The following is a 16508-nucleotide window of genomic DNA, read 5'->3' as shown; positions in this document are numbered from 1 at the left end:
ATCAATACGATGTCTTGTTGGACGGACATTCTCATTCATGGTATTCGGATGGAAGGATGGACCCGGAGACATTGTTGAAATGGCATATTGGTAAGTCGAAAAGGAAAGAAAAAAAAAAAAAAAAAAAAAAAAAAAAGATGAATATTGTATTTTGTAAACATTTATTGACTTTACCTGATATATATAGCGAATGGATATAATGCTGTGATTGTAAGCGATCATAATACGATCGAAGGAGGATTAGCAGCTCAGGAAATTGCGCTCGAAAAATATGCAGACAAGATCACTGTAATCCCAGCCATGGAATTATCGTACGTCTCTCTCTTTTTTCCTTTTTTTTTTTTTTTATATATATATATATATTTTTTTTTTATATTTCATTTCTTTTCGTTATATTTAGTTCTTCTTCTTCTTTTTCTTGTTTTCTTGTTTTCTTGGCCTAAAATAGAATAATTGAACAGATTAGCATACTGATGTTCTATTATTTTTTATTTTTATTTTTATTAATTCTTATTTATTTATATTTACTTGTTATAACTGATAGATGCTGTCGATTCCATATGAACCTGATTGGGATTAATGAGACTATTGATATTGCAATGACAAAGTGGCCAACGGATGAACAAATCAAGGCAACGATCGATAGGACTCATCAACTTGGAGGATTGGCCATCATCAACCATATCCCATGGAGCAATGCCACAGGTAAACAATCAAAACAAACAATCAAAAGTATCTTACTCCTTGAAGTTCGTTTGATTTTTTTTTTTTTTTTTTTTTTTTCCAATCTCCTTTTTCACTGATTTTAATAATGGTTTATATATATATATATCATTTCCTTAGAATACGGTTACAATTTGCCAAGGATGCAAAGACATCCGAGTCGAGAAGCTCTGGTGGAGATGGGCATTGATGGGTTCGAGATTGTGAATGGGGCAACATTGGATACAATCTCACTCAAATTCATTCAAGATCACAATCTACTCTTGATCACGGGCACAGATGTTCATTATCCAGATTCGACCGCCTACAGTTGGACCATCCTCAATACCAACGGGAATCGAACAGCAGCCAATATCATGGATCAATTAAGGGCTCGTAGGACCTCTTTTTTATTTGATCCGGCAGGAACCCTGTACATGTCCTATCCTGTTGAGAACCCAGATTATTTCTGGTCTGCCCCTCCGACCCTTTTGGGCAATTACTTTAGAATGTTCTGGGGGGATAAGACAGGGATGTATTCATTCTCACCCGAAGGTGGGTTCTGTCATGAGAGCTATGTGTTTTTTCGGTATGACCTCATTGCCTATTTTATCGCTTGGGTCGTGATCGGCTTCTTGTTGTTCGAGGCAGGTCGGTTGGTCGTGGTCGGATGTATTTGGGGACCCTTCCAACGAAGACGCAGGTATATGAGAAGAAAGAGGAAACAGCTTCATAAAAACAGCCATACTAGTCATAATATGAATAATACTGAGGAGAGCACTACTAGTTGTAGTGGCAGCGACTCTGAGGGTCAAGCAAATAGAACAAGCAGCCGTATGGATGAGGCAGCAGTATTCCGAGCATGATGAGGTTGAACTTTCTTTCTTTTTTTATTTTTTATTTTCATGTAGAATTATTTATAACAAATTATATTAAAAAAAAAAAAAAAAAAAAAAAAAAAAAAGAATATAAAAGACGTAGCTGTAATAAATTCATATTCATTCATAAAGAAGTATATGGCTGCCTTTGTGTCATCTGCTGCAATTGATCATTCAAGGTTTTATAGTCCTGTTGCAACTGTTGTGCTCGCTTGACCAGATCATCCTTGAGAAGATGAATGGACTGTGGAATAGAATGAATTTCCTTGGTGCTGGAATGTCGTTGCAAGAGCTCAATGTCCAAAAGATCCTTGGTATTCATCATCTGATGGATATGATCTTGCATCGTCTGCCTCTCTTTCTGTAAAAGTTCTGTCAATTCAACATTCTTTTTGAGCAAATCTGACAACTTATCGTTATTGTTGTTGTTCTTGTTCTTGTTCTTTTCACTATCTGTGGTTATATTTGGACTTTGTAGTAACGGTGATAGTGCCTCTTTTGAAGAAGTCTGATGAGCAACCAATTGATGTAGCTCTCGGGACTGCTCTCGTTGTTCTTGAAGCTCCTTGACAGCAGCCTTGAGAGTATCTTTGATTGTCTGAACCGTCTTGTTCTCCACTGTCAAGGATAGGTCCACCATAACCCCTAGAGAATAATACTCCAATAAACCATCAACAATTTTGTCAAGATCTTTGAGAGCCCGCTCCTGTTCTTGAAGATAATCTCGATGAGCGGCCGAAAGGTATTCAAGCTCAATGTCTGTCCGAGCAATGCGTTCACAAATATCGACAAGCACTCCGTCCACAGACTCTGACTCGTTTTCATGATCATAACGAGCTGCGGTACTGTTACTATTGCTCCCCATACTATTGCGCTTTGTTCCTCCACGACTTGATGCTAAAGAATTACGTCCGCTACTGCTTGTCCTAGAGATTCTAAAAGGCAATGAGGATGAGGATGATGATGATGTTGAAGATGAGAACGCGGTTGAGGACGAAGAGGGATCTGATAAAAGTTGTTCCATTTCTGCCTTTAATCGAGTCGTCTCACGCTGAACTGAAATCAACTCGATCTCATGTTGTCGTGTCCGTTGAATCTCTTGGTTTCTGGAACTGGCAATCGTGTGTGATTGAGGACCGTGGCGACCACTGGTATAGATGTCTGTGATATGATTAATTTCTTGATCTGTACCATTTTCATGAGGATTAAGATTATGGTGATGAGATGATGTTGTTGCTGTTGATGATGATGAAGAAGACGATGGGTTGTAATGAGGGCTGATATTATCCTCTCTTCCGTTTTCATTAGACAGTAAATGTGTAGACTCTAGCTCCTTCATATATCGTAGCTCTTCCTCAAGTGCTTTGAGCTGAGCCATCGCTCGGATATGACTCATCTTGGTGGCACGATAAGTTGAACAGAGACGGACTACCTCCTGATCATGTGCAGGATTGCGTTTGAAAAGCCAGGCTAAATAGGATGTATCTTTAGTGGCATTGGTGGTGGCCACATCGTTGCTGCTGCTGATATTGCTTTCAGCGCTGTTACTGCCAGTGCTGTTGCTGATACTGAAATTAGAGGTGTAGTTATGAAGAAGTGTATTGATTTTGTCAAGGAACGTCATGTCCATTTGGTGTAATTGAAGTAGTTCATCCTGGCACTGATATATAAACGAACGTTTGTTCACATCAAAAGCATCTTTTGTTAGTCCTTCAGAGCGGTATGTTTCGTCTTTTTTGTCCTGACCTTGATTCTGACTCTGGCTTTGACTCTGACCCTGACCCTGACTCTGACTCTGGTCCTGCTCTATGTGGGTAGTCTTAGTTTGGTCATTATTTACAGTACCGTACTGTGACACGACAGAACGAACAGTATCTTGTAGCTTGGCTGCGGTTGCATCAAACTGGATAGATACATCATGAATGTCCATATCTAATAGGCGATTTGTATCCGTAGCATGGGCTTCAAGTGCCTTCAAGTCTGAAAGTTCTCTTTCTAGAGATGCTAATGTGTATCTAGAAATTAAAAAATATTTAATCTATTAGTTGGCGAAAAGGGAAAAAAAAAAAAAAAAAAAAAAAAGGTTTACATCAGAGGAGGAAAAAAAAAAAGACATACTGCAATTGTGAATGTTCATAATCCAAAGACTCGAGAACTGGATCATGATCTGCCAAATCATTGCCACTGTCATTGTCATTGTCAATATCGGGGCTGTCATTATTATTATTTAGACCAAACTCATGCTTATGATCATCAACCGTAAGTGACAAAGCACGAGACTTTGGTTGCTGTGCTTGATATCCAGGCCAGTTTGTCTCTGCAGAAACATTTTCGATAAGCCAATCCAAGAATTTTGCAGTTGGGTTGGAAGTAGAGGAGGTAGAAGAGGTAGAAGGAATAGAAGAAGAAGAAGTAGAAGAGATAGAAGGGATAGAGGAGGAGAAGAGGGAAGAAGAAAAAGAAGATTTTTTGTAAACGCTGTCATGGATGTTATTGTTGTCTTCGCGTTTATAACACTTTTTGAATGTGTCAATCACTTGCTGTTCCGAGATCTCGTAGGGGTAATGAATAGATTCAAGTAGTTGAATGAATTTGGAAGCTTGATGAATAATATGGTCATCGTCATGTGGTTGAGAAGTCCCTTTGAATGAATTGGAACGATTAAGGAGATCAGTCATGATGATCAATTCAGAATAAAAGCGGGGTGTAGGGGGGTTGGTTTTTGTTGTTGTTGTTGTTGTTGTTGTTGTTTATTGTTTGTTCACCCCTTCCCTAACTTGTCGGTGTTTCATTTCTTTTATGCAGGAGTTGTACGCCACCAAAACGCGTAAACAATTAGACGCGTCTAACGATAAATGTCACAAAAAAAAAAAAAAAAAAAAAGAAAACTTTAAACCCAAAATAACATATTAATGAGTTGATAGGAAAAAATAAAGAAAAGAAAAGAAAAGAAAAGAAAAGAAAGAGAAATAACAAAGAAGAAGATTCTCAAGAAGTCATAACAAGGAATACTTGTAACTGAAGGGGGAAAAGTAAAAGTAAAAGTAAAAGAAAAGAAAAGAAAAAAAAAAAAAAAAAAAAAAGCAGTAGAACACATAAATTCATATATAGAACAAAGGCATCAATTTTAATAAAAAGCCATTAACATACATACATACACACACACACACACAAACAAAGGAAGGATATAAAAAGCATGAACTATCGAACAATATGTTCGATCCTTTTTTTTTTTTTTTTTTTTTTTTTTTTATTTACTTTTCTTTTTTCTTTCCTTGTTTCATTATCTTCTTCTATCCTTCGTCGTACCTTTTTTTTTTTTTTTTTTTTTTTTGTCTGTTTGTTTGTTTGTTTCTATACTTCAACTTCTTGTATATTATAACTCACGCTGCTTTCGCACTACAATCCTCTTTTTTTTTTTTCCATTTTCTTTTTACAATGGGGACCACTTCAACTGTAATAGCGGTAGAATGCGAGTGCAAGCGATGTTCTTCTGATTAACTGCTTTTCACTATGCGATCCGTTGAGTCGAAAACTACTAATTACTATTACTATTGTTATTATTGTTGTTATTAATTTTTAAAAAACTATATAGTTTTTCACTCCTTTGACTAATGTGATGCTTCCACAAGAAAACGTCCACGTCAGGGGTATCGTCCTAGAAGATGCTTCGCCAATTTATGACGATTGCGGTCAAAGTAATACTAAAGAGTTATTGTTATTTTATCTTTTTCGAAAAATATAGTAATAATAATAATGATTTTAATAATTATAATGCCACCAAGTCTCTGGATATTAACCCCCCTTTTTTAAATTTTTTTTTTTTTTTTTTTTTTTTTTTTTTTTTTTTTTAAAAAAAAAAAAATAAATATACACAACTATAACAACAACAACGGCAACAACAAAAAAAAGTCTTTGAAATGCGATTCTTGATGCGTGATCCGGAGACGGATGTTGACAAGTGCATCGTACTTCGTGCCAAGGATGTAAACCTTTTACCATCACTCAAATCCCAATTCAAGATCACTATCATGAACGCATCAGTAAGAACATAAAATCAGATGTTGCGATTTATTTTTGCTGGCTTTTTTTTTTTTTTTTTTTTTTTCTTTTTTTGAGCACATGGTATTAAACGACTGATATTATCCTCTTTTCTTTTGAATAAAAAAAAAAAAAAAAAAAAAAAAAAAAAAAGATCCAGCCCACTGTGATCGCTGCACACACAGATGAAGGATCAGCTTGGTGCATATGTCCTATTTATTCGGATGAAGATGCATTGTAAACAAACAAAAGAAAAAATCCAAGGCTTCAGGAACATGGTTTTTTTTTTTTTTTTTTTTTTTTTTTTTTAAATAGGATTCAAGTTGTATTTTCGTCCTAGTGCTATACTAAGATAAATGAAATGAAATATAATAATGGTAATAGTAAAAGCTCTTTTTTTCCACCTTTGGCTATGGCATCCTCTTTTTGCCATGAAGCTATGATGATAATTATTTTTCTTTTATAAAAAAAAAAGAAAGAAAGAAAAAAAAAAAAAGGCATATAAAAGCTTTGATCATCTGCTTGTCCAATTGATGAAAGCATGAAACTCCCTTTACCCCCCCAAGTCTATCTTCCTTTGCATTTAAACTCTGTCTTTTACTTCGAAGCCATTTTTAAACAAAAATAAAAATAATAACAATAACAATAATAAAAGCTGGACAATAGAAAGACTCCAGTTACTGTTATGCTTTTTTCTTCTCTCAATATGTGTGTGAGTGTAAGGATGTTGACAAGGGCAGGGGAAGTCGTCCAAATAACAATAAGCGCTGATCTTGCTTTTTTACTTACTTGGATCAATACTCTTATATATATATATATATATATATGTAGATGTTTCGTGGTCTGGATGCGCTCTAGGTAAGGAAGTCTCATAGTTACATCGAGTTTCGAACCATGATTTACGTTTCGAGCTTCCAAATCACCCTACGAGAGTTGAACGGCTCATATCTACATGTGCTTTTGTTTTATAATATAGACCACAGTTTCTCTTTTTCTTTTTTTCTTTTTTTTTTTCTTCTTCTCAATAATAGTATGATCATCCACAGTAATGCATTTATTTATATATTCTATCCTATTCTATGCTTTTTTTTTTTTTTTTTTTTTTTTTTTTTTTCCCTTTTTAGTAGAAAGGAAAAAGGTATTCACTTTACTATAAAGCAATGCAAACAGGCATTACTCAAAGAACGTTACTTGTAATATTAAGTGGTGCTGCTGTTTACCTGGTTTGGAAACCGGTGATATTATCGCATTCAAAGACTGCTCCGCTCGCGTAAGTTGGTTTAGCACAAAAGCTCAACATTTCAATGACGCTCTTCCCCTTCCCTGAGCTCACCAATAGCCTATACGTCTACATTCTACTGTGCCACTTGCCACTTTTTTTTTTTTTTTTTTTTTTTTCTCCTTCTTTAAAATATACATGACGGGAAGAATAATGGGCAGCGGGGGGGGGGGGGGGCGCTAAAGCCCAAGGGACGTTTTGAGTCGTTGGACTTTAAGAAGTTAAATTTTTTTAAACCCTAGGGAACACGTGGCTGATAAAAAAGATCAAACGATCCTCAGTTGATCATCGTTGTGGAAACCACAGCGGAGCAAATTGTCATTGCCACCAAATTTGTCATCCACATGAATGGTTGTAGGGATCGAGGCTATTCCTTTAATATAAAGATAAATATGTGTGTGTGCATAGATATAAAGCCTTTTTTTTTTTTTTTTTTTTTTTTCTTCCTTCTTCCTTCCACGCTAGTCTTTATTCTTTCTTTACAGGATTTTTCTTCCTTTCGTCCAAACTTATCTTTCCTTCCTCTTTCCTTCTCTTCCCTCATCTTCTACTTCTTCCTCTCCTCATTACCGCATTTAATACATGACGGCTTATTTGATACAACTTATCTCCAATCTAAATCTATCGAGATGGAAGCCTGATCCGATCGAAATCGTCCCTTTCACTCGACTGATCGACAACGTACCAAAGCTTAGTGGATTGAATGTTTTCGGAGAGGTTGTTCGCCCCGTAGATCCTTTTCTGCCACAATTAGGCTTAACATGGCAGATGGTTTTCACCCTTAAGGATGTTTGTACTGATATCGAGAAGAGGGTCTGTATCATAACAGCGACTGAAGAATCCATGCCCAAGCTTATTACTGGAAGCAAGATCCTTATCATGAATGCGAAGGTAAAATATATGCAGATATAAATGCTATGCTATTTATACATAGCCTGCTTTGTCTCTTTCTTTATATATATATATATATCTTTAATGAATAACAAAGTATTCAAAAACTTTTTTTTTTTTTTTTTCTTATCTGACAGTGGGATTACCGAGATGGATACGCGTGCATTTATGCTGAGGATTATTCCAAGTCAAAATGGATAGTCGATCCTACGATCGATCTCGCAGTTGCATCTGATGATCGTGATGACACCTGGTGAATACGAGATTTTTTTTTTTCTTTTCTTTTATTTTACCTATCCCTCTTACCTGCCTACCAAACCATCGGTTCATATGATTCATTTGCGCGCTTACTGTTGACTGCATACATGCCTTTTTTTATTTTTTTTTATTTTTTCCCCCTTCTCTGTAACATACGGGTCTGTAACCACAAGAGTAATCAATAAAGCCGTAAAAGCATTTGCACAATATTAATAACAAAAAAAGGCTTTCCGTATCCAAATGCTTTTCGTAAATTTGCTACCGAGAGGAATGACTATATATAAAAAAAAAAAAAAAAAAAAAAAAAAAAAGCAATATTTAGGATATTGAAAGATACCTCTTTTACCTCCCCTCTTCTCTCTCTTTTTTTTTTTTTTTTTTTTTTTTTTTTTTTTTTCCTTTTACTTTATGATCGTGAAAAGCAGACCACCTATACAGTACTACCACCAATTTCTCTGTACCACGCTTTTCTTTCAGCAATGATCGACCTACCATCGGTTAGTAACAAATACGATGAAAGAAATGAAATATATATAAATGAATGTACCACCATGCTTCTTCCTTTTTTTCACAAAAAGAAACTTTTTTTCCCCCCTTCTTTCCCTTTCATACTGATTTACCAATGTTGTAACTTTTGGAAAGTAGTTTTTCAACCAATTGCTTCGATTGAGACGCGTCGGAAACAACGCCTGTATTTCTTTTCGTGCCAGAATTACTCATGTCATTGGAGATATTCCTTGCGAGGATGAAATTCAAGGTGAGCTTGGTAGAAGCAAAGAGGAAGTGTAAGGGCAAGGGCAAGGGCAAGGGGAAGAGAGAGGAGTACAAAAACAGTGAAAAAAAAAAAAAAAAAAAAAAAAAAAAAAAAAATCAAACAGGCTTTTACGCCCCCTCATGGTTTATATAATGCGTGTGTTTTATTTTTATTCTTTCTTATGATTATGTCAATAAGATATGGCTTATAGATTTGCGTGCAGGGCTGAGCAAGATGGTTCATTGCTCTGGGTACACCTCTATGGATCGGACCACTTATCTCTTGGGTCGATGATCGCCCCTGGAAAGCTGATCGAGATTGTGCGTGCAATGGTTCGTTAAAAAAAAAAAATAAAAAAAAAAATAAAAAAAAAAATAGTCTTTTGTTTTAACTTTGTTTGCATGGATCAAATGCTTAGGTTTCTCCAAAGGTCCTAAAATACATTTTGTTACTCTGTCAAATTAAATTAGGTGTGCAAACACGAAACTTTTGGGCCCATCATTCGTGTGATCCCAGCATCTGGTAGCGCTTGGAACATTGTCCCTGAGGAATAGACGAACAATAATAGTAATAGTAATAATAATAATAATAATAATAAAAAAGATCTTGGTCAATACGTTTTTTTTTTTTTTTTTTTTTTCTTTAGCAGCCGAGATTTTACTTCACTGAAAGGAAGGAGAAGAAGAGTCGGTTTAATGGTGTTGTCGGCCCTCGGTACTAAAAGAAATAAAAACGCCAAGCCATGTTTCTCTCTTTCCTGCTCATTCATCTTTATCAAGTTACACACTCAGACACATACACTTTAGACATTTCGACATTCATCTTACTCTCATCACATTATAAAAAAACCTCATTCAGACCTATAATCATTATTAACACAAAACCTACCATGTGGCAAGTCTTTTTAATTGATTACCAACAATAATAAAAACCTGATGCTATGAAGAGCACACTACTTTTCATTCATTCATTCATTAAACTTGTTTCTCCTCTTCCTCTCTGTCTCTCTTTCCTCTCTCTCTATCTCTCTCTATCTCTCTTCTCTCTTCCTACAGGAAAAACAACCATCAAACACGAGCTGAGCTCTTTGGATCACCTTCCAGTCATAGTAATAGTTATAATCGAGAACAGCAGACTGCATTACTTTTTGAGCAACAAAATGATCTCCGGATGGAAGAACTTGCCTCAAAGGTGTCTGCTTTGAACAAGGTACATTTTTGAAAAGTATTCTGTTTTCTTTTTTTTTTTTCTTTTTTTTTATATAAATGTATTTATTTCATGGTGTATAGTGCACATTGAGCTTAAGCCCTTTTCTTTTTTTTTTTTTTTACTTCATCATTTGTAGATCACTGTTGATATTCATAATGAGGTTCATGGACAACATGCGATATTAGATCAAAATGTAACTTATAAATAACGTGTTATTTCGTGTGACCAAAAACCCTAATTGGAAAATTCGATATTTCTCTATTTTAACAACATGGTAACATTTTTCTTTTTATTTTATTTTATTTAAAAAAAAAAAAAAAGACAAATTCGTTTAATAATTTTGGAACAACGTTTGCAGGTACCATGAAGAAACTCAACACGATGGCATCCCAACAGTTGGGCAAGAGTATGTGTTTCATGGTCAGCGCAATCGTTATCATCTTTTTCATCGTTTATTTTATTCTGTCAAGAATGAACTCTACATGAGTGAGGGCAAGGAAAAAAAAAAAAAAAAAAAAAAAAAAAAAAAAAACATCAGATTAAGGAAAAATTCGAGAAAAAGGACAATAACCAAAATATTTGTAACAGTAGCATATTAATATCAAATAAAGTATCAACATTAATAAAAAATAAAAAAAAAATAAAAAAAAACAAAACATCTATTGTGTTGGATTTATTAAACATGCCATGTCTTTCTTTGTTTTTTTACATCAAATTGGCAATGTGTCGCCAAAGTGCCCGTGCCCGACGTCTTGAAAACTTTATCCGATACAGCACTGGATCTTGATGACTCCACAGATCCCAGTAGAGTCGATCATTACACGTATCGTGATCAATGCGATCTTCCGTCCAATGAGATCTTGTCTCATCAAAACCGTTCGTCCTCCCTTTTGAGTTAGGCACTGCGGACGCGGATGCAGATGCAGATGATGATGATGATGATGATGAAGGAGTATATGCTGCCCTTGCTTCAAGATATTGATCTAATTCATCAAGATCAGCATCGTTCTTCGAGATACTGTAATATGAATCTTCTCTCTCTTTGTCCTCTTCCACTTGATGTTTATATTGTTGTTCATCCTCTTCTTCTTGTGAGTCTTCACTCTGACCACCAGTATCACTCTGAAAGGATGTCCCATTGAAAGAGTTATATGTATTCACATTACTACCACTCCTTCTCCCCCTTGCTCTCAATTCCGGCTCTGACGTGGATGCCAAGTTAATGTTCATACTGATAGGGTCTGACAGATCATATACCGACTCCCTTCTGAATAATGATGAGGATGAACTCGATGCTTTCATATGCTCAAGCACATACTCCTCTGGACGATACATCCACCCATGATATTTACATCCTTGACTTTCTTCCACACCCTCCAGGCAACATCGACGATCTCTACCGCGATAACTCACTCCTGGCATAAAGCTTTCCTCATTATCGTTAGTGCTATCATGACGACCGTATGCTTCAGGCGATGCTGACCTGCGACCTTTGAGCTCCTGTGGCCGACACATCCATTGATCATGATAAAACTGTAGCGCTGCAGCCAGGTGGCGATCTAGGTTCGCAGGTTGTTGTCCCGATTTGGCCATCATCATATCTGCCACAATCGTCTTCACAACCGTAATCGACTGACGTAAACCTGATATGGGGACTTGGTTACAGAGATGAAGGAGAGCAAGGTAGAGTTCGCTGGGGAGTCGACGGGCGTATGGATTGGGAACAAGTGACGGATTAAGCTCTTGTAAAATACAAGGAGTAGCTCCAACAACATCTGTATCCGTACTTTGGCACGTTTCTCCACCGTTTTCTGTATCAACAACTGGCCAGCCAGCAATAGTACTTGATGCCAAACGAGGGCTGATAAACCGTAGAGATGTCAATGCACCCCCTGCTGACAAGTCAACTGCAGACAATGGTGCAGGAGGAGGGCGGTTCGAAAGCTGGAAGAACAATGACATGGTATTGCTAATTGTCAATTTGTTTGCCTTATCACTGTGGCCAGTGCCCTGACCACAAGTACGACTCTGATTATTTGGTGTTTTTAATAAGAGTGGTGGTGTTAGCGAGGTTAGTTGCGCCAAGGGACGAATGGAGTAAACGCTTCTCATATCGGCATAGATCTCGAAGGCCAGATCGATCAATGGCCCAAACGCCATTGCTGACTGCTGTTGAGTTTGGCCAATGTTGGCCCCTGCTTCCATGCAGTGATGTTGCTGGTGTTGCCCCTTCACTATAGTCATGACTGTGTCATAAATAACCTTGATCATACAAGTCATCACAAATGGATCTCGCAGCTCCACCTGATATCGCTGCAAGGGATCGTCCCTCATGGCGCTGTAGACCTTGATCGCTTTCAGCAACCGGGATGATCTTTCTGGAGAGTTGATGGCGATTGTCAAAATACTTTGCAAAATGATTGCCAATGATGTTGTGCCCGTCATGGCAGTGGCTAAGTACTGTGATGGAATAGATGGTGTCACCCAGTGCTTGTTTCCAGTACCATCAACACTAGCCGTGTCTAGGCCTTGAGTAGAAACCAAGGGTTGCTGAGCGGGAGTAGAGAATAGGGGAGATCCGGAAGATGAGTTATTGTTCTGAATGATAGAAGCGGAAGGATTGGCCATAACCCTGTTGTAGATCACCCATGCGCGGGCCTCCCAGATCTCAGCATCCTCTCGCTTCGTCCTTGTACAGACCCCATCACTACACTTCTGTCTGAAAGCTTCTAAAGAGTCACCCCAGCTATCGTGGTTTTCCTCGCCATTGCCGACCCCTTCACCTTCGCCACCATCATACTGTTCGTCGATATGGTCAAACGAGTTGAGTTCGTCTTCAAAACATGTGTGCGTAGTTGACATATTGGGCGAACCGGGCTGGTCAGGGCTATGGCCACTATGACCCAAGAAAGCGCGCTTGCATAACGTCATTGCGATTTTTGATGTGCGCTTATTTTCTAGATGTGGTCCCATGCGCTCATATACTTGCCGCCAACCGTACTCAAATTGCTTATGATTGACACATTCTTCAAGCATGTCATTATAGAGTGCTATAAGTTGACTGTTAATCCGAACCTTGGCTGGCGATTTCGACTGGAGAGCGAGATTCAATGAAGCGTTCACTATCGGTCTACTATCAGTTGTATGGATTGCATTAATGCTGTAGTCGGGGTTGAGGGGGGAGCAGCTGCAGATTGCTGGATTGCTGCTAGAGAGAGTGAATGCTGAGAAAACAGAGGATGGCTTCCACGCTCCTAGGAAAGAGGATTCTTTCGGCTTGATTACTTTTGGAAGAGTTGCGGAGTTTGATGATGTGATAGTTCCTGTGGATAGGGATGAAGAAGCGCTTACATAGGAACCTGTCGAGGCACGCCGACTGTTATTTGGATGCCTCAGACAGGGACCATCATTTCGAACCATGATCGTTGAGATGTATGCAGCAAACCTTTCAATTTTGTTAGGAGCCTCCAAGAGCCTATCACGTCGTCGCTCATACAGTGCTTTCACCTCCTCCCACCTTGACGCGTCCAATTGGAGCTCGAACCATTCCCTGATCATGGTTCTATTGACGTTTTTGCGGTTTCGATCATTTTGAAGTGACATGAAACTGAAATTCAATTTGTTCCTGTTAGACAATAATGGCGTTTCGACATACTCCAGATATTCCTTCAGTTTAAATTCCGCTTGATGTAATTGCCGTGGTTTTGAGAAAAGGTGGCACAATATAGCAGCGCGATACACCTTACCGGTCCATCTTGCAGTGTCAATACTGTTAAGACATGGTAACGCGTCTTCAGTCATGTGATGACCGACAAGGAACAGACAAATCCGGAGGTGATCTTGATCCTTTATGACAAAATAATAAAAGTACATAATATGAGTCAACCAGCTATAGCAAAAGAAAAAAAAAAAAAAAAAAAAAAAAAAAAAAAGGCTCAATTTACTCAATTTAGTCAATGAATGTCCAATTTTAATACCTGAAGACTATATCCAGCATCTTGAATAGTCCTGTAGAGCTGAAGGTAAAGTGCTCCTGCTGAGATCACATTCTGTCGCACTATTTCACGAACTAGTTCCTCTGAAATCTCCGGTTGGGTTATGATCCTCAACAGTTTGGAAAGTAGTCTGCTGAGCTTAACTTTCATATTTTTTTGCCGAGAAAATAAGTTGATTGTTGAGTTTGACTCTGACTTTAACTTTGCTGAAAACGTTGGAGGAATAACCCCGCCAGGCTGATCTCGATCGTTTCTGCCCAAGATATCGATCACGGAGAGGACTGAAGTATAAGAGAGTGTCATGTCTTTGTCCTTAATCAGATACTGGATTGCACTCCTAACGACTGTTTCAGTTGCGTCTTCCCGGGACAGAAGTTTCACTATCTTTGGATTGTACACTGGATATACTACGTTGTCTCCTTGAATAATATCAGTCCCATCACTGAAAATACCAGGTTCACTAGTGATTGTGGAAGGTTGACACTTTCGTCGACTTCTGGGTTGCATGCCTGGAGCGACAGAGTCATGATTAACAAAATGGCCATCGTTCGTTAAACCGTCATCGACTGCTGGTCTTTTCATAAATGGTGTGGGTTGCTTCCATACAACAGTGTTGACCTTTTCTTCTCCTTGCCTCTCTCTTGGAATAGAGCGTTCAGTAAAGTATAGATGTTGCTGCTGAAACATCAACGTTCGTCCTGTTACTGCTACTTGCATGCTGGTAGCCAAAGAGTCCTTAGTTGCCTCAATGGCTTGCACTGATGATAGGTCCGGTTGCACTGATGATAGGTCCGGTTGCACTGATGATAGGTCCGGTTGAACTGACGATGTCACTGCATTGATAGGCGCCTGTGTCTCATAATCAGCTAATCTAAAAAGGCTTGGTCCGTTAAAAACATCATTCTGGCCTTGATTCTTGGCTTGATGCTTGCTACACACATTCAGCTCACTAACCGAATGCTCTTCCCTTGTTGTTCTTTTTATGATCTGCAATACGTCCAGATGAGCATCTTTACATTCTGCTCTCGTGTTTGCCGCTAGTTGAGGCTCTGTTTTCTCTGTAGTCTCAATGGTTTCCTCAGCAATAGGTGTCTGAGCTGCTTTAGCCGATTGGCCATCATTTTTTGTTTTGGTTGGATTTATGAAACAATAGAATATGTAAATGAAATGAAAAGGCTTTTTTTTTTTTTTTTTTTTTTTTTTAAACTCCAAGCTCGTCTTTCAAAAAAGATAACTATTCATTGAAATGACATACCAAAATCCTCGAACTGCACGTTATTTAAACCCTCAAAGATGGCGGTAGCGGTAGCTGATGTCGATACTTTGGTTAAGGTGCAATATGTATATGTAGAGGTGGGAGCAGTCAATGAAACTGTGGAAACTGGTGAGAGACCTGAGGTTTCAGACATGTTTAAGCTACCCATTTCTGTTTCTTTGGGTTATAAAGAGAGGAAAGCGATATTTGGTATACAGACCGATGGTGATTTCTGTCTGATGTAGTGAGGCTGTGGTGAAGCTCTGTAATCTTCGATGCTGCTGAGATCTATTCAGGACATGGCTTTTGCATAAAGATTAAAGTAAAAGTGAAGGAAAAGAACAAGGAGAAGCAGAGAAAGAACATTAATCATCTACAATATGCAACCATTTTGCATCTATACATACTACGACATGACAGGATACGACATGAAGGGAGCACATTGTAGCTCGTTTCGATTTGTCCTAGAATAAGGCAAGATATATAGAAGGAGGGGGGAGGACCACATAGTTTAGACATTTTCTCCGTTAAAATACAAAAAGCTATCTATACGTAGTTGTGTTTGGCGGTAGCTGGAACGACAATCCCCTTTTTTGTTCATTTTGCCACAGATGTTTATATGTCTCCTGGTTTGGAAGGATTGGGATAGTCTGGAGTAGCTCACTTTCCCTCACCCTTTTTTTTATTTTTTTTATTTTTTTTATTTTATTTTTTTACTCTACTCATACTTCGTGGCACTTGTATCCTTTATACTAAAAAAAAAAAAAAAAAAAAAAAAGACGGTGATTCAAAGACAGAGACAAGATAAAGCTTGTATTTTCTCCTGCTTCGTACTTTCTGGTCGTGAGCGAGTATCACTCTATCTCTGCCAATGGTCGGGCCTCTATCCCTGTTCCTGTCCCTGTCTTTGTCCCTGACCTTGCTCCTGTCTCCTTCATTGTTTTGGAGCATTTGTTTATGCATATTGATGTATCGTTATATTCCATAAACATTAGAATGAACACGACCATCGCTTATACAAAGCTGCAAATATGATGCAGTAAGCCTAGTATTACGGTAAACAAATAATAATAATAGTAAAAACTTCAACAAGCTCCAGCCCCGGGCCAAAGTCTTTTCCGACTCCAATGACGACTTGCAATTCTTTTTTTTTTTTTTTTTTTTAGTTCTTTTCAAGTCCAAGCCCAAAGATGGATGTTGAAACAGAATAGAGGAAAAATAAACGGAGTGATGATATTTTCGGCAG

At 37.9% G+C, this 16508-nt stretch overlaps 5 protein-coding genes across 5 annotated transcripts; 3 read left to right on the top strand and 2 right to left on the bottom strand.

Annotated features, from left to right (window-relative positions):
- On the top strand, window positions 1–1568 carry BCR41DRAFT_376102 (Polymerase/histidinol phosphatase-like protein; the record flags this gene model as incomplete). The annotated part of the gene is made up of 4 exons (XM_022027019.1): window positions 1–90; window positions 188–311; window positions 545–705; window positions 844–1568. Coding segments are annotated over 4 exons (1100 nt in total), but the record flags the coding sequence as incomplete, so codon positions are not given.
- A 113-nt stretch (window positions 1569–1681) lies between these two features.
- Window positions 1682–4292, bottom strand: BCR41DRAFT_427054 (hypothetical protein). Its single transcript, XM_022030827.1, has 2 exons — window positions 3699–4292; window positions 1682–3595 (listed from the first exon to the last, which is right to left on the bottom strand). The coding sequence occupies exons 1-2, from the start codon at window positions 4256–4258 to the stop codon at window positions 1705–1707; spliced, it is 2451 nt and encodes an 816-aa protein (XP_021875106.1). The 5' UTR covers window positions 4259–4292; the 3' UTR covers window positions 1682–1704.
- A 726-nt stretch (window positions 4293–5018) lies between these two features.
- Window positions 5019–8048, top strand: BCR41DRAFT_376100 (hypothetical protein; the record flags this gene model as incomplete). Its single annotated transcript, XM_022027018.1, has 9 exons — window positions 5019–5036; window positions 5176–5278; window positions 5493–5623; window positions 5776–5858; window positions 6453–6479; window positions 6746–6759; window positions 6780–6891; window positions 7530–7791; window positions 7929–8048. 9 exons carry the CDS (start codon window positions 5019–5021, stop codon window positions 8046–8048), a joined length of 870 nt encoding a protein of 289 aa, XP_021875105.1.
- A 955-nt stretch (window positions 8049–9003) lies between these two features.
- Window positions 9004–10509, top strand: BCR41DRAFT_427053 (hypothetical protein; the record flags this gene model as incomplete). Its single annotated transcript, XM_022030826.1, has 6 exons — window positions 9004–9135; window positions 9274–9342; window positions 9450–9517; window positions 9859–10012; window positions 10149–10205; window positions 10334–10509. The coding sequence occupies 6 exons, from the start codon at window positions 9004–9006 to the stop codon at window positions 10496–10498; spliced, it is 645 nt and encodes a 214-aa protein (XP_021875104.1). The 3' UTR covers window positions 10499–10509.
- A 208-nt stretch (window positions 10510–10717) lies between these two features.
- BCR41DRAFT_402636 (hypothetical protein) lies at window positions 10718–15416 on the bottom strand (the record flags this gene model as incomplete). The annotated part of the gene is made up of 3 exons (XM_022029328.1): window positions 10718–13858; window positions 13990–15107; window positions 15263–15416. 3 exons carry the CDS (start codon window positions 15414–15416, stop codon window positions 10718–10720), a joined length of 4413 nt encoding a protein of 1470 aa, XP_021875103.1.
- Between the last annotated feature and the right edge of the window lie 1092 nt (window positions 15417–16508).

The sequence above is a fragment of the Lobosporangium transversale genome (assembly GCF_002105155.1).
Source record: "Lobosporangium transversale strain NRRL 3116 chromosome Unknown BCR41scaffold_103, whole genome shotgun sequence".
NCBI lineage: Eukaryota > Fungi > Mortierellomycota > Mortierellomycetes > Mortierellales > Mortierellaceae > Lobosporangium > Lobosporangium transversale.
Note: the sequence above shows the minus strand (reverse complement) of the source record. Positions and strands in the feature narration are given on the sequence as shown.

Coding starts and splice junctions, on each gene's coding strand:
- BCR41DRAFT_427054 (XM_022030827.1), bottom strand. CDS start 4,258: ATGACTGATCTCCTTAATCGTTCCAATTCATTCAAAGGGACTTCTCAA. Junction 3,596..3,698: donor TATGAACATTCACAATTGCA/GTATGTCTTTTT, acceptor TTTAATTTCTAG/ATACACATTAGCATCTCTAG.